Source organism: Nannobrachium achirus (genome assembly GCF_963921795.1).
Source record: "Nannobrachium achirus genome assembly, chromosome: 13".
Lineage (NCBI taxonomy): Eukaryota > Metazoa > Chordata > Actinopteri > Myctophiformes > Myctophidae > Nannobrachium > Nannobrachium achirus.
In genome coordinates this window covers 40,712,882-40,734,219 of record NC_137833.1, presented here as the reverse complement: position 1 = coordinate 40,734,219, position 21,338 = coordinate 40,712,882, and the positions used below count along the sequence as shown (strand labels likewise).

The following is a 21,338-nucleotide window of genomic DNA, read 5'->3' as shown; positions in this document are numbered from 1 at the left end:
ACATGCAGAATTAGATCGGGTTTATCTAAAATCTTGTTTTTAATACGATTAGAACGTGCATGTAAACGGGGCTATTGCGAGGCGTTGTGAGCATGTAGATCGGCTATTTTCACAATTTCTGCCTCTAATATTTGACAATTTGGCCAATGTTTCATTTTTCAGAGGCATTAACAAAATCAATAACCAAAGACAATACACAGCTAATTTTTCCAGGACCTTCCAGGACCCTTGATCAATTCCCAAACTTTTCCAGTACCGGAAAAATATTTTTATAATTTCAAAATATTTCCAGGAATTTCATGACCGTGGGAACCCTGCTAGGATCTCCTTTTAGTTGACATTGTACCAGTGAACTGTACCTTTTCCAAAGAAAAACCAAAACCCCGTCCTGCTCCTCAGACACGTTCTCTCACCTCAGACGCAGAGTCTCGCGGTTTGACGTAATTGGAAGGGAAAACGCCGGTCTTGCCCCCGACCACGCCTGTCCACCAGTCCCCTTCCTTCCTGGTCACCATGACGACGTCCCCCTGTTGGAAGCTCAGGTCTCCCTGCTCGCTGCTCTCGTAGGTGTACATGGCTAGGTATTCTGAACAGACAACACAGGGAAGTCAATTATATTCACCGTGCAGTGCAGTGTTTCTCAAACTTTCAAATTTCAAGGTCTCCCCTTAACTCTGACAGTGTACAAATGGAACCAAATAATGAACCCGTTAGGGTTCATTATTTGGTTCCATTTGTACACTGTCAGAGTTACAGACTTGTATGGGTCAATTTACACCCCGCTAAGGAACCCACAGAGTGCCTGGAAACCACTGACCTAGTGTGTGTGTGTGTGTGTGTGTGTGTGTGTGTGTGTGTGTGTGTGTGTGTGTGTGTATAAGGCATGCAGATGTGTGTGTGGGCGTCACCTTCTCCAGACTCAGAGGGTTTGGTGGGGGAGGGTGAAGGGCGTTTCCCGCTGGGAGGGCTTTCTGAAGCTCCAGACTCACTACGGGAGCAAGACAAAAACACAGTACGTCAATTAATGAGCATTTCTTATTAAAGTACTCACGCAAACTTTGCACTGTAACAACTTTTCAGAGTAATGAATAATGCTGCGCAGAGGCAGCAGACAGCCGTGCACTGAGTGCGCAACAGTGTGACAGTCACGCTCCGCAAATCAACCATGGGAATACTTAATTTGCTTGTTAAAAGCAACATTTTATTAAGACATGACAGTAATATGGGTGCAAAATGTAAATCTTGAATAAAGTTAATATCTCAATAATTATTATTATTTTTTTTTAGAATAACCGAATATTATTTACAAACCGAATAGTGGGGGCAGCCCCGTTATTCCTAATATTCGCACACATCCCTACTAGACAACACTTGAAATGGTCAATGAAGCCCCGTGCTGCCGTTTGAGCTCACCTGGTGTTCTTGCTGCGTGGCGTGGGGGTGGTGGTGCTGGGGACTGTACTTGTAGCAGAGATGAGCTTCACGTAGCTCTTAGGGAACCAGCCTCTCTGTCCGGTCTGAAGTTCACCTAACCACCACATATCCTGCTGCTCTCCAGCACGGTAATTATCTACAAGAACAAGAATGAATTGTTATTATCTGGTGTGGCCTGCATACACAGAGATATAGGTAAACCCCACAGATTAATTCATGGACGGTATATATACCTCGTTCTTGTTGAAGTTGAGGTGGTTGTCCTTCTTGGCTCTCCAGGGATACAAAGCCTGAGCCTGAAGTCCTTCTACCTTCTCTCCCTGAGAGAGCGACAGACCAGAGAAGAGACCAAGATACACAGAGAAAGAAAGAATGAGAAAATAGAGAATAAAGCTAACATGTTTAATGTTTTATTTGATTTGGGTCTCAAGCTAAAAAGGCTGGGGAACCCTTGATTTAAAGAACCTCAAGTAATGTAGTCCTAATTTTTGGGATTCTATAAGACAGCTACTGTGTGTGTGTGTGTGTGTGTGTGTGTGTGTGTGTGTGTGTGTGTGTGTGTGTGTGTGTGTGTGTGTGTGCGCGCGTGCGTGCGTTACCTGTCCTAGTACAGGAGAAGGGGAGGAGCCTGTTGTCATGGTAGCAGGTGTGAAGGCGGACCGTTGCCGTAGCTGCGCTGAGGGAACACTGAGCGAAGGGTTCTGATTGGTAGAAGAGGTCGGCCAGGCGTCCCAACCCTCACTGTCTGATTGGTTAGCCGTAGAAGAGGGCCAACTGGATACACACACACAGACACTTTGACATTTTGACACTTTTTTCCCCTGGGGTACCATGGGTACATGGTATATGGTATATGGAAAAGAAAAATAATAAACATCTTTGTTGAAAATAGCCGGGCTCCTTGCTCTACATCAGTGGATCTCAACCTTCTCAAACCTACATTTTGTATAACACTGTTCTATTGTGAAAACAGCAGATCTACAGCAGATCTACCCTCTATACGCTTAAACTTTATGTTGGTTTGTTTACTGTTGAGAGAGAAAACAATGTTTCACATTAGGGTGATCATCTGGGGACCCCCCAAAATAATGTGGGGACCCCCCTGGGGGTCCCGACCCACAGGTTGAGAACCAGTGCTCTACATGATAGAGAAACGTTACTCACGTGGTGCTGAAGTCGGCCCAGTTGCTATTGGCTGAGGAGGTAGTGGCAGGGTGCCCAGGGGCAGGAGGAGGCGTCGACATTGGCTGTTGTTGGGCCGGGGTGGGCGTGGCCGAGGCAGAGGAGCGCAGACTGATTGGTGCTTCACTGTCAGGGATCCGCTCCGCGTAATTGGCTGGAAACCAGCCGGTTCGCCCCCTCAACTCTCCTCCGAGCCAACCGGGTTCTCCCGTTTGAGATTCGTCAACCTATCAGGACAAAGGACCAGGTTTAACGCCTAGTCGCCCACTCATGTCGTAGAATTCTGTATCTTATGAGTTAATTGCTGAGAAATGCTCTACCAAACAAAAATATATTCAGCTTTCTTAAACTGGCAACTCCAGGGTGGGAAAGCATGATGATTTAACAAACACAACAATGATGACAGGAAGTAGGGCTGGGGGAATAAAAAAAAGGGAATATATATATATATATTTATATATATATAAATATAAAATATATACATATATTATATACAGTATATACACACACATATACAGTATATATATATTGAAGCAAAATAGCAGATCTAAAAGTACACAACGTGTCGCATGTGAGATGTGTGGTGAGCTTGTACAGCATAGTGTATCTGCTATTTTCACTCTTAAAGAATTCACATTGCCCAGCCTTACTTAGAAGAGTAGTCCTAACAGCAGGACAACACAGTATGTCAGACAGCTCAGTCTGAATCATTTTGTCAACCCAATCTGACCCATGTCTTACTGCCAAACCCAGACAGATTAGAATTACATTTAACTAATAACTGAGACAAAAATAATTCAAGGCTTAATAGGCACACAGTTTGTTTATTTCCAAATTACAAATCATTCCACAACAAATGTTGACCCTTCCTCAGGTCATACTAAGCATCGGCACTCTGTCAATGAAAGACTACTAATACAGTAACAAGTCCAAATCCCACCAGCACAAGCTTGTACTTGAAATATATCATTTCACTAACATTTGCAAAATGTCTAGTTTATCATTTCACTGTCATTTGCTAAATATATTATAACCATTATTATTATTATTATACTTGTATTTATTCACTGGTCAGTCAGTCCTGCTTCACGCTCATTCCAACATAAACAACGAAACGTATTGCAAAAACATAAACAAGAATAACATAACGCCAATCAAATATGACATGCAGCCGCTGGCAGAGAGCCGTGGATATGGCATGAGATGGACCAATGACAGTGGGGACTGAGATGAGTGTGGCGTGTTGTTGAATGGTGGAGGCAGCACAGTGGGCGGTGCTAGAACTTACCCACTCACCCTTTACCTTCAGTTAGGATGGCAGAGGAGAGAGGAGACAGTTAATAGACACACACACACGCACGCACGCACACACACACACACACACACACACACACACACACACAAAACGTACTGTACGTACATACATACTGGACACAACATATATACAGAGGAGATACCACTGAAACATACATACGCACGTGAACACAGAGAGACATGTCACTAGACTAGACAAACACCTACAGACACCCAAACATGAAACCTGAAAATGTCCATTTGTATTGTACAGTATGTACCCTAATGTATAGTACTAGAAGTTCGGGCGGCCCTCATTCTAGTCGCAGCTGTCGCTCGATGCAAACAAAATCATTGCTTCTCTTTTCGTGGAGCAAGGAAAAGACATCTTGATGCTTGGTGTTGTTGGAAGAAGCGGGGGCGAGTAGCCTGTTTCGGCGATTCAGGGGTCTGGTGACGCTCTCATTGAAGAGGTTTTCCTCGTTTGGAAATCCATACAGCGAATCAGCGTCGCTTCAACTCGATGACGTCGGGGCTTGTGAGCAGTGTGGGTGGGGTTTTCCCAGAACTCATGTGCGATTCCAAGAAACACAGCGCCGCCGCCGGACAGTACCGCACATTCCCAAACATAAACATAAACATTGCGTCGCCCGCCACGGTAACATGCGATCAAATCGATCTCGCTATGAAACATCTGTAGCAGACATGTTTTGTTGTGTTTGATTACTACGTCATCTGCTTTGCTACTATTGTGATTGTTCAGGCGGTGAACGAATCGCAGAAGAATGCCTCTTTGGCAACGCCCATCCCAGAAATTAATGTGTATGGAAGCACTTTCAGACTGAATAATGGAGTGAAACAAAATGTCAATTCAGGCTCAGTGTCAGGCTAGGGGAGGGGGGGGGGGGGGGGTGTTTCCAAGCTTGAGTGCGCCACGTGATCACAACATCCAGGTATCGGGGTAGGTAAGCAAGAATTCGGTAGGCAAGCAACTGTGGTTGTGTAACAGTCCGCTATGTGATCAGTTCTAGCCAATGAACTGCAGGGGCTGCAAGACTGCAACACGACGCGTTTGGGATTGTAGGTTTGGATGTACATATGTAGGGGTGGGCGAAATGGAAAAATACAATATCTAATGCCTAAATTGACCCTTAAAAGTATTTAACTCTGACAGTATAAGGGGAGACCTTGACATGATTTGATTTAGACCAAAATGCAGATTTAAATGAATTCTGCAATGACATTGTATTGTTTCAACGATATTTATCACCATATCGCCCACCCATATACATGTGTATGCATTCTAGCATGACTGTGTATCTACAGTATACAGTATGTGTGCAGGTAGTGTCTGACTGCCACACAACTGTCAGGATAGTTGAATAGGACACATTCCAAACACACACAATTAGGCTAATGTAAGAGCAAAAATGACTGCCGTGTGTACATATCATCAAATGCTATTGATAGAAAACCATATGTTGTGCCCTTTAAGCTGAAAAAGGGTTTCATTTCCGGGTCAACTCATCTCATGCATGAACAACGGGGGAACAAAGCTTGGTCAATGTGGGATGGGGCGGGACATACGTACAAACAGACACGGGAACCAGACAAAGCCAGAAAAGGTAGCCTTTTAAATTATTATTATTCATTCATCAAAACCGGGAAAGCATCGGTGTCAGACAAGATTTTAGCGTTGGCTATTCCAGCGGTTCTCAACCTGTGGGTCGGGACCCCCAGGGGGTCCACAAATTATTTGGGGGGGGTGTGGTCCCCTGATGATTAACTTAACTAGTTCACAGCCAAATCGCCAAACGTCGCCATTTTGAGGAGGCCCAGCCAGCCAGATCGCCAAACGTCGCCTGCCTGATGATTTTCTGATTTTTGAGCAGTGCAAACCGCTCCTATATTTCACTTTCGGTTTATTTAGCTAAAACATATTAGCATGGGACGATTCTTTCATTCTTCATCGATTGGCTAGTTGATTAACTAAACATTAGAATCGACCAATGAGAAACCGTTCTACTCGTGACGACATGTGTTAGCCAAACAGAACAGACCAATCAAATGCTGTGTTGTTCATGCTAATTTAGATCTGTCTTGGCCATTACACTTGCACTTGAGACCGGTTTAAAGTTCATGAAAGGTCCAGGCGTAATGGCCAGGTTGTTTCATATCCTGGACTTTTCCTAAACCCCCTCTCCGTTCTGCCCTCTGTCTGTTTTGTTTGAGCTTCTGGTCTGGACTGCATATTATTTTTGAGCAGTGCTAACCGCGAAGCGCGCGCGCACAGGCACGGAAGCGCGCGCGCGGCGGCGCACGCTTCGCGCGCGCATTTGTCCCCTTCTATGCTTTTACTGGATCTACGCCACTGCCAGCACCTTATATTCATAGCATATCGTCGTTTCGGGTGGAAACTGTTAGTTTTGTATCATCTATCTATAAATGCGACAAATCTCTGTCTGTCTGTCTGTTTGTTTGTAATCCGCGTATCTCGAGAACCGTTCGTCCCACCGGCTTCAGATTCGGCACGCGCGTTCCCCGCTGCGGCGCGGAGTGCAGTGCCGGGCCTCGGCCCGACTCGGCATGCGGTTTTCCCGAAGCGGCGCGAAACGTTCGGAATCTCCTTACGCGGAGCTGATTGTTAACATCAGGCTGTTCCTGAGGAAATCGGCACAATCGCTGACTCATTGTGACATCACTTCATAAAAGGCTCTGACATCACGTACGCCAGGAGTCAACAAAAAATCTCTGTGAATGTGTATGTATGTATGTGAATCTCGAGAACCGTTCTTCCCACCGGCACGCGCGTTCTCCAGATATGGGCATAAAATGAATCCCCGAATGCGGAGCTGATGTCTGACATCAGAGTTTTCCGCAACCGGTATTGTGTGTGCAGAGATCTCCATATATTGGGGTTTGCGTTAAAGGGTGGGGACAAAGGCTAACAGAAGGCAAACAGATGGTCAAAACGGGTCCTATGACAACATGACAACAGGTATATTGGGGTTTGCATTAAAGGGTGGGGACAAAGGCTAACAGAAGGCAAACAGATGGTCAAAACGGGTCCTATGACAACAGGTATATTGGGGTTTGCATTAAAGGGTGGGGACAAAGGCTGACAGATGGTCAAAACGGGTCCTATGACAACAGGTATATTGGGGTTTGCATTAAAGGGTGGGGCAGGCATAAAATGGACGCAAATAGACAGATATCTCCATATATGGGCATATGGGCATAAAATGGACCCAGAACTATATCTGCAGTGATCTCCATATATGGACATAAAATGGACGCCGACAGACAGATACAGATCTCCATATATGGGCATAAATGGACACAGGCAAACAGATGGTCAAAACAGGTCCTATGACAACATGACAACAGTGGGGTTTGCATTAAAGGGTGGGGACAAAGGCTAACAGAAGGCAAACAGATGGTCAAAACGGGTCCTATGACAACAGGTATATTGGGGTTTGCATTAAAGGGTGGGGACAAAGGCTAACAGATGGTCAAAACGGGTCCTATGACAACAGGTATATTGGGGTTTGCATTAAAGGGTGGGGCAGGCATAAAATGGACGCAAATAGATATATATCTCCATATATGGGCATATGGGCATAAAATGGACCCAGAACTATATCTGCAGTGATCTCCATATATGGACATAAAATGGACGCCGACAGACAGACAGATACAGATATCTCCATATATGGGCATAAATGGACACAGGCAAACAGATGGTCAAAACAGGTCCTATGACAACATGACAACAGGTATATTGGGGTTTGCATTAAAGGGTGGGGACAAAGGCTAACAGAAGGCAAACAGATGGTCAAAACGGGTCCTATGACAACAGGTATATTGGGGTTTGCATTAAAGGGTGGGGACAAAGGCTAACAGATGGTCAAAACGGGTCCTATGACAACAGGTATATTGGGGTTTGCATTAAAGGGTGGGGCAGGCATAAAATGGACGCAAATAGACAGATATCTCCATATATGGGCATATGGGCATAAAATGGACCCAGAACTATATCTGCAGTGATCTCCATATATGGACATAAAATGGACGCCGACAGACAGACAGATACAGATATCTCCATATATGGGCATAAATGGACACAGGCAAACAGATGGTCAAAACAGGTCCTATGACAACAGGTATAATGGGGTTTGCATTAAAGGGCGGGGCATTCATTCTCTATTTACATCGTTCCCGAGTTGGCCAGGTCGCCGACTAGACGCTGGGCCGCCCGAAGGGCGGCCCAGCTTCTAGTCTATAAAATGTACTAAACTAGTGAAAACAGCCGATCGTAGATCATCTGTTTTCACTAGTTTTGTGGGACAGTCTTCTTGTATGATGAAGCAGGGCTTTGCTTTACCAAATAACATACACATTTGAAACTTGGAGATACAAGGTTTCTGCCCGACAGTGACGATATTTTAGTGATTATGTTTGCGAGAAAATCATTGAGATAATTGCCTTTTTGGATAGAACTAACTAAAAATAACTTTGGACTTCAAGTTTAAAATTATACTAAATATTTTTTTCAAGTGTCAAAATAAATTCCAAATACAGTATTATCAAATTATCTCGCGGCACCCCTGGACTGCCGTCGCGGCACCACAGGGTGCCCCGTCACCCACTTTGAAAACCCATGGTCTACTCTATGCTGATGAGATTACATATCTTCAAGACGCTAGAAATATCGTGGTAATGTAGAATTCATCTTTGAGGTCTTGAATGTCATGTTGAACTATGAATGTTGATAAGTACATCACATTTCTGTATGCTACGTGAACACATCACATTGTGACTGTAAGTAAGCTATGTAGGTACATTGCGAAGAAAAGGCTTGAAAATCAAAGTTCACAGTATATCATACTCCCTAAATATTTCTGCACCGCTCACTTCGCACAGGTGCGATTTTTTTGGTATTTTTTTGACATTTTTAGAGCCATAAATGACCATTCTAGCTTCATTTAAGCTTCAGCAATGATATTGCGATGGAAATTACGTCATCGATGACGTAACCCGGAAGTCGTTTGGCCATAGCATAGCATAGGCCTTTTTTTAGCATTGAAAGCTAACGTTTTTCTTATCAAACTTTACCATATTTAGACGGATTTTCATTCGGAAAAAAATGAGAGGCTGACAGAGTGGTCACCCAGCATCATGGTCGATTGTTTGAAATAAACTGATTGCGCGCGTGAGGGCGTGCACGATGCTGTTTGTTTGGGCGCTCCGGCCGGCCGGCCGGCCGGCCGGCCGTTCCATTATAAACAAAGGCTGCGGTCATTCTCATCCAGTCTAATGAGTCAGCCTGATCACTTAGTCGTTGGCGCACTCTTGTGGTATACAAATCCACTGCAGTTTACAATTATATTCTGCCTCATTGGTTGTTGTATTGTATGACTGAAAAAATAATAATATTCCTGGCAGTATAGGCGCACAAGCATATTGTAAATGGCTGGGAGAGAGTTAATGTGCAATATTGTTTTCTCTCACAACAGCAAACAAACCAACATAAAGTTTAAGTGTATAGAGGGTATCTGCACATTTCTAAAGTGACAATTTAAGGACATTTTCTCTAAAATGACAAATTGGACCTTGGCCAAATTGACAAACATTAGAGGCAGAAAAAAGCCTCGCGTTGTGAGGTGTTGTGAACATGAAGATCGGCTATTTTCACAATAGAACTGTGTATTACAAAATGTAATGCCTCAACTCTTAGTCTCGTCAGGGTGGGGGGGGGGGGTCCCCAGTTAAAATGTGATTATTTTGGGGGTCGTGGCCAGAAAAGGTTGAGAACCACTGGGCTATTCAACTCAAGTGAAAGGCTGTGATTTTTCTAAACGTTTGAGGAGTACTGATTCAGGTCTTAACAGGTTTTAAAGGAACGTGATACAAACAAAATGGGGTGAGTACATTATGTGGGGAAGAAAATCATTATGGGGGTGAAGTGGTACCCCTTCAAAAAGAATGTGAAATGACGTACCATGACTATATCTCCGGGGGCGATGCTGATCTCGTCGTGGCTGCGAGCATCAAAGGGATACAGAGCTCTGTAATAGACCACCTTGATCTGTGGCTGCTGATCAAAGTTACAGACTGGTGTCTTCTGGTCAAACATATTGGCTGGGGTCTTCTGGTCAAACATATTGGCTGGCGTCTTCTGGTCAAACATATTGGCTGGCGTCTTCTGGTCAAACATATTGACCGGGGTCTTCTGCTCGAAGAGGCTGACCGGGGTCTTCTGCTCAAAGTGGCTGACCGGGGTCTTCTGCTCAAAGAGACTGGACACGGGTGCCTTCTCCCCGGTTCCTGATCAAGAAACACAGGGTAAAGACGGGGGATTATGAAAACTTCATATCAAAATGATTTAATGTAAACGCTTACTACAAACACTCCCAGTAAAACCACAGCACAACCTTTTGTTGCCGCGGTAGTGGGCCTAACTACCAAGCAATCACCTGTAAAAATAAAGATCACTTTACTGTCCTTGTAGTAAATTGCAGTATGCAAATGAAAAAATAAAAGACAATTCTTTCAAGAAGCTGAGTGGTATAGAGGACACTTTAAACACAAAAGGTAACTACAACATAATCTTTTTAACACATTAGGCACATTTTCTATAATAGGTATAATAAAATTGGGATTTTCTCTTGGGGACAAACTTTCATATTTTGATAAAGTATGGTCGCCTCTCATAGCATACCTGGCATCAGTAACATAGGCTATACTTGGATGGTCGTGTGTCAATGACGGTGGAGTAGGGATGGGTGGGAAGGGGATGGGACTTTCAGAGATACTACTTAGGATCATGACTTGTAGGTTTTCTATTGTTTGTATGTATATGTATTATTTATTTATGTTAACTGTTTCATTGTGTGTTTTTGTTAATGTATAACTTTTTATTTGTGTGGAATAAAAAATAAAAAAAAGAGCATGCATTGTTGCATTTATCTCTGACTTAATGTAATTTGCTCGAATAAAAAACATTTGAAACAAAATACATAAAGGGCAAAATTGAAAAGTCTGAGGTTGACTTAAAATGCCGTCACACATTTTCAAGCCACAGGAATTCTGATTCAAATTTTGATAACCTCGCTTCTGTCGGTGCATAGTAATGTTTTACACTGCACACTTGTAAAATGTGTCTAATGCAATGTAAAATGGCTGAACGACAGAGGTCAACAGCCTACATTTCATGCACTAACTGTAGCACCACAACAATTGATTTGAACAAGGTCTAGTTGAGGCACGCAATGAGTGCTTGAGAATCTGGCAGCTGGCCGCCACAGAACATCCCCACGTTTTATTGCTGAATTCCAACTACACCTTGCCAGGTCGAATCTATGAAATCACAGAGGGAGATTATTAACTTTTTCTGCCTTAATTGATAGATGATAGTCACTGAGAGAGAAAGGACACAGCGAGAGAGAAGGGGGATGAGCCAGGCCCAGGAGGCGATGTGGTATGCACCTTGACCATTCAGCTATCGGGTCACACCACAGAGGAAGATTTCGAAAAGAGCTTCCTCAACAACCAACTAAATGATCAAGTTTGTGTTATTTTGTAATCTCACTCTTCTACACTGATCTAAGCCGTGTTAAACATCTAACAATTATTTTATGGGTATGGTCAAAGAGCCAGAGTACACTAATAATACATGCCAAAATATAAGAGGGTTCAGGGCGGATTTTAAATGATGACCATGCTTGTTTTGATGCAACTAGTAGTCAAACTAAATTAACCAACAATAAACATCATAATCACTAGATATTATAATTGCTACATTGACTTTAAAACCAGACAAGAGATTAACACCTGTTGAGGCCCAAGGGTCCGCTGGCTGGCTAAAGAGCTTGTTCAGTTTTTCCTGCATGTCCTTCTTGCCTCTCCCCTCTTCCTCCTCTTCTTCTCCTCCTCTCTTCCGGCCCTCTTCCTCCTCCTCCATCGCTCTCCTCTTCCTCTCCTCCTCCTCCTGCGTCACTCTGTTCAGCCAGGCCTGGGGGGCGGAGTTAGAGGTGGGGCTAGGCGCTCTGGGGGAAGAGCTCGCCACTTCATCTCTCCAGGCCAAGCTCTCCTCTGACGACAACCTGTGACGGACGCACAGGGACACAAAGGGTCGCTTTAGATTTATTCATGACAAAAAAGGCTTTCATTGCTTTCAGATTGAAGATGTTCACAAAAAGTTAAGTACAGTAGCAACTACTGGCAAAAAAAATATGCTGTTGGCGTATAGAATATGCCAAACTTTATGCACATGTTTGAGGATGCTCTTTTATTTTTCTATTTGCTCTTTTGCACTCTTTTCTCAAATCTTTCTACGTCTTATTATTATTATTACCCTTTTATTACCCTTTTAGATTATTATATTTTATTAGGTGTTTGCTGTTATTATATTGTTGCTGTTATTATATATACACCACTGCATTGTCTGAATGATGCCAAACAAAAACAAGTTTTGCTCTTATGTACCTGTACAAAAGACATAACAATAAAGTACAACCTTGAACTTGAACCTTCACTTTTTTGTTAAAACCTTTCCACCTCAAATGAGCGTAAAACACTTAATATTCAAGACAATTCAGATATTATTATTTGAACATTATGTGTTCGACTTGCCACTGACAAATATTCTCCATTGCGACGTCAAGTCTCACTGTACGCAACAAGACAGTGATATTTGCTCGCCTCTGTGGTTGCGTTCCTTACCTGTTCTCGTGCAGGTCGGCAGACGTCCTCTCGACCGTGGCGTGTGTGTGAGAGAACGTGTGCGTCAGAGAGTGTGTGTGCGCGTCTCCCTCCTGATCCCTCTGTTTCTGCCTCTGCTGTCGACTGTGAATCTCTCTCAGCTCCTGCAAGGCATCGTGGGATACAGGGAGGTAGAGCGGTGAGGAGGAGGAAGTGGGGTCAGAGGGCTGGTCACTACGGGTTGCCATCAACACCAACAACAAAAGCAGCAGTAGTAAGCAGTGGTAAGGTGACCTAAACAAGTTAGCCCTTTCCACTGTTCAAATGTCACCAGACCAGATTCAATTCATATCCAGCATGTTGAGTGTAAAGCTCCTCTCCATTGACCTCAACAACTCATTTTGTAATCATTATTATTGTTTTAATGGACAAATATTTAACTACAAGCTAGAACGTAAGGGACATCAAGATGTCTCATGTCTGCTACTCCTCCAAAACTGTACATTGTGTGGCAATCGTCACAGCAAGGAAGCCAACTAGACAGCCTCTAGCTCAGTGTTAAGTTTGGTCCGTTTGGTGATATTTGTACACTCTCTAAGTTAGATGTTATGAATGAAAAGTGATAATTTTACAGCTAGTTTTCGGATGCAGAATGATATTGGTGCTTCTGGCAAGCAAACTAGCTCAACTACAGTATGTAGCCAACTAGTGGGTCGGTGGCACTACATAATGTGAAAAGGATATCACAGAGACAAACTATACCAAAGAGGTGGCACTGTGGCAGATGTCTAATTAGCCTCTTTTTGCTGTGGCGGTTCCTGTTCACTTGAATTGACTAAACAGATGCTTACGGATGCCCTGGTCATGTCATTTTGTTTGCCAAGGCAAGGACACCATCAAAAATCTGCTCAAATAAACCCAATAACATATCACTTCTATGATTTGAATGAGGTCAGTGGACGAGGGTTTTAAAGACAGTTACGGACTGAGGTGTTAAACTGGCCTCTAACACAGGGCTGTGGCTTGGCCACTGGGAAGGAGCTTGCAGGGAACACAGCGTGCTTCGAGAGGTGGGGGTGGGGGTGGGGTTAGAGACAGGAGCGGGAGGAGTCAGTTCTGTGTAGCTATGACAACCAGCTGTGCCGTTAGGACGTACCCCATTACTACGACAATACATCGCAGCTGTTTTGTTTCAGCCAAACAACCAATGTGAAGACACCTTCCGAAACCAAATTGTAGACCAAACCACTGGAGGATTAAAAATACAACTGGTGAGAGAGAAAACAACTACAAATCCCATTTACTGAGAAAGACAATGGAAGGCACACATAATTATGATCACATTACATGTTAAGTGCATGGGCGCACGCACGCACTCACTCTCACATGCGCACACACACACACACACACACACACACACACAGTCAGTATTCATTCTGTCTTCACTTAGCTTCACCTGTCTGTTTTCTAGGTTCTGAGTCTACACCCTGCTTCTAATAGCTTCTCCTACTTGTCTGGCTGAAACATACTCAAGCTAGCATACATACAAAACATTAACGCTAGCCTAGCAGGACAACAGCTTAATGTTAACTAGTCTCCTATACCTGCAAACTAGCACAGTTTGCTAGTTTAGCAATGCGCACCACATACAGTGAGTGTACCAGCATAACTGGCCTAGTGGCGAGTTTGACAACACTGAACACGGTATGGAAGCATGTAACGTAGCTAAGAGCTAACACCCGAGAGTAGGGGATGACAGGGAGATGAGGAGGACATGAGAAAGAAACAGAAGGAGAGGAAAGAGGTGGTAATAGAGTGGGAAGGAAGGAGGAGGGGACAATAGAGAGATAAAATGGACTAATGGTAGAGAGGGGAAAGAGACAGAGAAGGAAGAAAATAAAGGTGAGGGGAGGTGATGGTGAAGGTCTGTTTGTCCACCTGTATAATGGAGTCTAGCCGTGTCAGACAGACCCTGACAGCTGACACACACTCCTGTAGCTGCACCTGGCACTGAAACACACACGCACACGCACGCACACACACACACACACACACACACACGCACACGCACACGCACACGCACACACACACACCCAACCCAAACACATGCAAGCACACACGCACCACACACTCTCTCTCTCTCACACACACACACACACACATGCGCACAGTTAGGTTTTAGTGCCTAGTACGGTATATTGCTTATATTTCGAGGTCTTAAGTTTGAAACAACTGTGTAAAAATCTACCCCCACACTGGGCTCTCAAGTTCACACACTGACTAGAACTATTGTTACACACAGCAGTAAGCACTGTGTGGCTAACAGGGAAGTGAACGTTTATGCCCCCCCCCCCCCCCCCCCACCCTCCGCCTGCCCGCCCGCCCAAACAACCAACTCTCTCCACCTGGCATTGTCATCAGACACAGTGACACACTGGAGTGATGTCTTCATAAATAGCTCATCATACTGTATGGGTTGCACAGTGCTTGCACACAGTCAGCGTTTTTACCAATGTTTGGTATCGTCATAGGCAACACTAAATCAGTAAACGGCCCACATCGCACGCCTATGTGAAGGTGGCAGCAGCAGGCAAATTGAAGAAATGAAACTCTGGCAGCTTGCACACAACCAGTCATACATACACAAGCATAATGTTCCCTCTCCCATTTGGAAAACAGAAGCTCTTATTTCTTCATTTAATTTCTGAATTGGACATTTTGGGAAACAGTAAGGTTTTGGAACCTTTTTTTAATAGGCCATTAAAAAATGAAGGGGTTAACATTTTTATTTTTATTTTAGGTGGGTACTGATAATTATCTGCTTAATGTCCTTCAACCGCTGCTCTTTTTTTTAGCACTCTAAAGCCCCTTTCAGACATATGACGGTTGACGCGCCCTAGTAATTCATTTTCATATGAGAGGCGGGCGATTATTTGTGATGTTCGGAGAAGTTGAGGAGCGTGTGCTCGTTCATGCATGCGCTCGCAGGCGGCAACAGCTTGAGTGTGGTCATCTTTTTTCCTACGCTATGCGTGTCTGTGTCTCACATGAGAGATCCCGCTAATCCAAGCGAGAACACCCGCGTCATTCAAACAGTCTGCCTGAAAAGCTATACGTTTATTTCAGATTACATATCTCAAGGGCAGTGCAAATTAACCAACATCACTAGTGCTAGCCAAACCGCAAATCTTCAACTGCTGTCCACAAGATACTCTGCATCCATAAAATAAAACATACGCTGCCTTAATTTCGGCTACAGTCTTTTCATCGACATAAATGTGTTTAGTACTGTGAGATCAACAGCACACACAGCACACCAGGGCTAGTGTATATGAGTATTTGTGAGTGAGGGCGTTCGGTGGTCAAACCATTCTGAGTAAGTTACAGTCAAACTCCAACAAGCTGCAACACCACAATCTGCTAGGCAGGGGCAGCACAGAGCAGTATGCACGTAAAACAGGGATGTTTATGAGAACCCTGCTTCAAGATCTTCTAGACTTGTTTAAGAAAGACCCAGTGTCAGCTTTTGTTGTGGCAACATGCTGTTGCCAAAACACTTCTCTGCAGATGTAAGATAGACCGAATAAAACGCTAAAAAAGGTGCCTGGCTACCTTTCTAGAGGCCTGCCAAATCAGACATTACATATACATAGACTCAAAATGATATATCCCGCTGCAGTACCGCCCCAGGCCAGTAGAGGCAGCGTGCTCTACCTTTCTCCCTCTTTGTTCGTCGTGAAGCTGGTGTCGCAGGGCCTCTATCCTGGCACAGTGGCTGGCATAGAACTCACACAGACACTAACAGGAGCAAGAAGGCAAAATAAGAGAGCCAAGAAGCGGAAAGAGAAAGAGTACAGACATGGAGAATGCATAAGGATGGGGTTATTAATGGTATAACATGAGACAAATGAAATTACGGTCAATAGTTAGGGGAAGAGGCACCATAAAGACGGCACAGGTAGGGAGACAGTAGAGGGATGAACAGCGACAAACACAAGCATACAAGAAACAAAGGAGAGGAAAGGAGAGGAGCGGCAGTGTTGAGAGAGAAGAGAAGCACAGCCACGCAGAAGTAAGAGAGGTATTTTAGGGACAGGAGCGGAGATTGCAGTAGAGTCAAACATGGTTCACATCTGAGCTGTCTGTCTACATCTGATTTGCAATTAACCCAAAGTTCAGTGCTCCAGTGTGGGCACTACGAAACATTATAACGGACCCCCTTATTATCCAACAGAAACCTAAGCCCAAACCTACTATTTATAAGATATGTGTTCAGGCAGTGGCTCTTCTGTTGCCATCTCACTGTAACTACTGGACATGGCGATGACAATGTGAATTGTGGATTTTGGAGAAATATTTTCATCCCCAGAGAAGCGAACAATTGGAAAACGACATATCACGTCTTCTTTCCTCATCTCTCTCTCAGCACACAGCAGAGGAACAAACCTTTCTTTGGAGAAGATCAGAGGATAGGAAGCATAAACAGACTGCTGAGACCCAACCCGAGAGGGAGAGAGGAGTCAAGTAGACTCCTCCTTCCCTCCACATTATTTCCTCTTTCCTTCCCTCTTAGCAGTATAACTGGTTAGAGCTAGATGAATGTATGCATGAGGTTATATGGACGGTGCCGTCCAAAAGCATGACCACCAGCATCACATCACATAAGCATCAAAATCTCTCAACACAAACACCAGATAACACCTGATGAATATTAAAGAAATCAATGAAAGTATTAAAGTACAATTTTACCACAAGACTAGACTGGGCCATTGGTTAATTTCATGGGTTAGGCTATATATCCTAGTTTCTAAGCTTCTTTAGTTAGTTGACAGACCATAGTACTATGCTACAGTTGTAAACTTTCTCCAAATGAAGCATCAGTCTCTCAAGTAGTTAGGGTTTCTTTCTAATTAGTTAGCTGTATTATTCTGCATGATACCAACTAAGAACCGTTCAATTTCTGGTAAACATGCTAGTTAGTAGTCAGTTATTGATGACCAGACACAATTCTCCAATATGATATGTATATTTACTTGCGCCGGCAGAGCGTGCAAGTACTGCGTTTGGCTGTGCATGTATGTACTGTATGTCGGTGTCCTTCTTTGTAGCCCAATCAGGGACAAGCATTTCTGGCAACGTCATCATTAACAGCCAACGAGGAACCAGCATTCATGATAATGCCAGTGGTGATGTCACTGTTGAGCACCTCATGGCACGCTCTGCTGGCGCACATAAATGGCCTAATTGTGCACTAGGTGCAGGTTGGCACCTCGACAGAGTGCAGTTCTAGTTTAATCTGCAATCTGGGGAGAAAAGTCAATATTGACGTATGGAAAAAATGTTTCAATAGCTTGGACGTGGTCTAACACTCCTCACTATGTCTAGTATTATTTTCACCATTATATCTATATATCTGACCATTACCTTTAACTGAGTGTTGAAAGCGTCTATCTCCAGCAGTTTGGACCTGGTCTCTCTCTCCACTGCGTCTAGCTGATCTCTGAGCAGCTGTCTGCTGTTCTCCTTCTGTTCAACAGCCTTCTGCAGAGATGACAGACTGTCTCCTACACACACACACACAAAGCAGTTTAAGTTACAGACAGGTGAATCTAAAGATGTTAAACACCAAGAACGCCTTAATAACAGTATTATAATTATTTTCTGTGTGTGTGTGTGTGTGCGTGTGTGTGGTACTCACGTTGCAGGCTGTTCTGTTGAACCTGCTTCAGCTGGTCGTTGAGACACTGTTTATCTGGGATGAGCCTGCCCAGCCACTGCTGGGAGTCCTGGACACAAAGGTAAACACGTATTTTAACAAGAACAGAAAACACAAATGTCCCTTTTCTCTATTATTTGGTCAGTCAGGGTCATAATGAGATGATCACACTAGAAAGGACGGAAGAAGATCTTTGGCTATTTGTCACAGTGGTTACGAACAAAGTCACAGAGGAGGAGGAATTGATTCTACTCTGGTCATTTATAGTTTTGTGGTGTTTAGCAAAACACTTTTGTTCAAACATTGACTGTATCATTAACCAAGCTTTAAACATTACAGTTGCAACCCCTTCTTGTGTTGTTGTTGATCAATATTCGCTAGAGTCACTGCTGCCTGGCAGGATCTCACTGTTCATGTGGCGAGTCGAAGGGACTGGGCGGGACTTTCATCCTTTCTAGGGTGGCCAGCTAATGATGACTGCCAGGTTTGCCAGCAAGCTAGTTAACAACTTCGATACAAAAGGTTTAACTGCATTTACTCCTACAGTGTATGCTAGAGTGAGATGACACTGATGGGTCTGGTCTGAATGATGTGTTTTTAGTGTGTTTTAGGTATGTGTTTGTTTTGCAGACCTGTAGCTGCTGCTGCAGCAGGGTGATCTCAGCGATGCGTGTCTCCCGGGTCTGATTAGTCAGCTCCACCTCTCTGCGCTGAGCCGCCAGACGAAACCGAACGTCCTGGAGCTTCCCCTCCAGCTGGGATTTCTTGTCGTTCTAGAGAGACAAGCACACCTTGAAGTTGTAGACCACCAGCCTGTGGTTTCAGCAGGTGCTTCTGTGGCTTTGGTGAGCGCTATGCTCTCCTGTCTAGTGTGTGTATTAGTGTAGGTTTAGTGAATGTGTGTCAGTGTGACCGTACCAGAGCTTCCAGTTCAAACTCCAGGGTCTTCTTCCTGGCTCTGAGTAGCACTATGCTCTCCTGTTCTCTGTTCCTCTGTGTCAGCAGCTCCTGCCGACGCTGTCGTTCCCACTCCAACTGGCGCTGACGCTCCATCTCTCTTTTAGCAGCCTAAACACACACACAGTACAGTCACCATTGCCACTTGGCATTTTGACTGCTTCTGATCATTATGATTCCATTATCCTATCAGGTTTGTCTCCCATATTTACATTCTAAACTAGATAGGAACTAGTTAGGGAAAGATGTATGTCAATACATAAATAAATATAGGGAAAGGGAAGTCATTGATTGGATCTTTAAATGATGTACAGTAGACTAGACATTGGTCTCTTCATACCATAGCTGCCTGCTAGAAGGAACATTTCCATCAAGAACCGGAGATACATTCTCCCTCCATCCTTTGCTCCGTACCTCTCTCCTCTCTATCTCTTTGCGTCTCTCCTCCTCTCTCATTCTCTCCAGTTCCCTCTGTTTCTCCAGCTGCTTTTCTAGCTCATGTTGCCGCCGTCTCTCGTGCTCCATACGCTCACGCTCCTGAAACACACACGCAAACCCATGATTCCTGCACCTCTATGATGGCGTGTGCTTGTCATCAACTGTAATCTAAGTAAAACTGTGAAAAGCCTTGATATCTCACATTAATAGGTCTTCAAGCAGTGTTTACAAGGCTTTAGACAGAGTAGGACATAAGGGCAAGATGGCAGCCTTGTGAATATAGCACTTGGAATCAAGCTGTCTTAGTGTGTGTTTTAGTACAGGTATATTCTTTTTGAGGTATTTTTACCTTTCTCTCCTGCTCTTCTCTCTCCAATGCAGCCAGTCTCTCCTGCTCTTTCCTTTGTTGCTCCAGCAGGGCCTGCCGTCTCTTCTCCAACTCCAGGTTCCCTCGCTCAAAGTTTTCTCTCTTCTTATCCTCAAAGCTCACTGTGGGAGTGAGGAGGGAGGGAGCAAAACGAGAGACGGGTTTAGATGGAAACAGATATCATGGCTATGACGTAACCTGTAAATTAGAGCCCGACCGATACCATTTTTTCCGACCGATACCGATATCCGATGTTGGAGAGTGCTAGAGCACCGATACCGATACGATACCGATGTTTTGTTAAAAAAAAAAATTATTCATTTAAGATCATTTAATTGACAGCTCGCCCCTCGGATAAATGGTCAGATTATTGCTTTTTTTGTGCTTTTCATGTCAAACTTTAAGTTTGGTCGCAGTTATCAATTTCTATTGCTTGTTGGATAATAATACTCTTTTAATTTGGGGGTTCTGCTGTGTTTTGTCTCGTTTATGAATTAATATGTGTCTTTTATCCAAACGTAAATGCATTGCCAAGCAATTAAACAACACAAGTTCTATAGTCTATAGTCAGACATCTATATTTCTCTGTGGATTTTCACATAGGCCTACACACCTTCCTCCACCGCAACATGAAAAATCAGAGTTAGACAGTGCATGTGGTGAGTGAACGACACACGAGAGGCAGCAGCTCCAGTAGTGGTGGCTTGCATCTTGGACTATTATACTGCACTCTGCTGGATAATTCTGGTATTGCCCACACATAGGCCTATATAACTCAGGGTTTCATGCTCTATCCGCAGACACGTTACAGACAATTAACTCAGTTACTGCCAATTAAATATGCCTTCTTTGGGTTCTCCCTGCCATAAATCTCCATAGACTTCCATGTAATTTATAGTGCACAGATCATGCACGCCCATGCACAGAGCATGCACCATGTTTGTGCAGGCTGTTCACAGCTTTCAAACAAAAAAATCAGATTGGAAATCCGTTCAGGCATTCTTGAGAAAATAGCCATTATGTTTTACGTTTCATGTTATGTAAGCAAAGATGGCTGCCCTGTATGAAAGATGGGGTTGTATGGGGGGTGGAACATGCAAAATCGCGATTGAAATCATGTTTACTTGATTTAATGGGGTCAAAAAAAAAAAAAAAAAAAAAAAATATATATATATATATATATACTTCCAAAACGACCGATATATCGAATTGACCGATATATCGGTCGGGCTCTACTGTAAATCCATA

The 21,338-nt window shown here is 43.8% G+C and overlaps 1 protein-coding gene across 1 annotated transcript in view; it reads right to left on the bottom strand.

Annotated features, from left to right (window-relative positions):
• The window catches only part of itsn1 (intersectin 1 (SH3 domain protein)), a gene marked incomplete at its 3' end in the record, with an annotated part of 74,609 nt that overhangs the window by 29,893 nt on the left and 23,378 nt on the right, over positions 1-21,338 (bottom strand). The window contains 16 exon segments of the mRNA XM_080740540.1: positions 414-586; positions 909-988; positions 1,414-1,553; positions 1,556-1,570; positions 1,668-1,754; positions 2,034-2,208; positions 2,599-2,843; positions 9,911-10,236; positions 11,743-12,014; positions 12,634-12,776; positions 18,037-18,176; positions 18,311-18,398; positions 18,961-19,101; positions 19,247-19,396; positions 19,700-19,822; positions 20,073-20,212. Coding sequence (XP_080596666.1) covers positions 414-586; positions 909-988; positions 1,414-1,553; positions 1,556-1,570; positions 1,668-1,754; positions 2,034-2,208; positions 2,599-2,843; positions 9,911-10,236; positions 11,743-12,014; positions 12,634-12,776; positions 18,037-18,176; positions 18,311-18,398; positions 18,961-19,101; positions 19,247-19,396; positions 19,700-19,822; positions 20,073-20,212 — 2,438 coding nt within the window.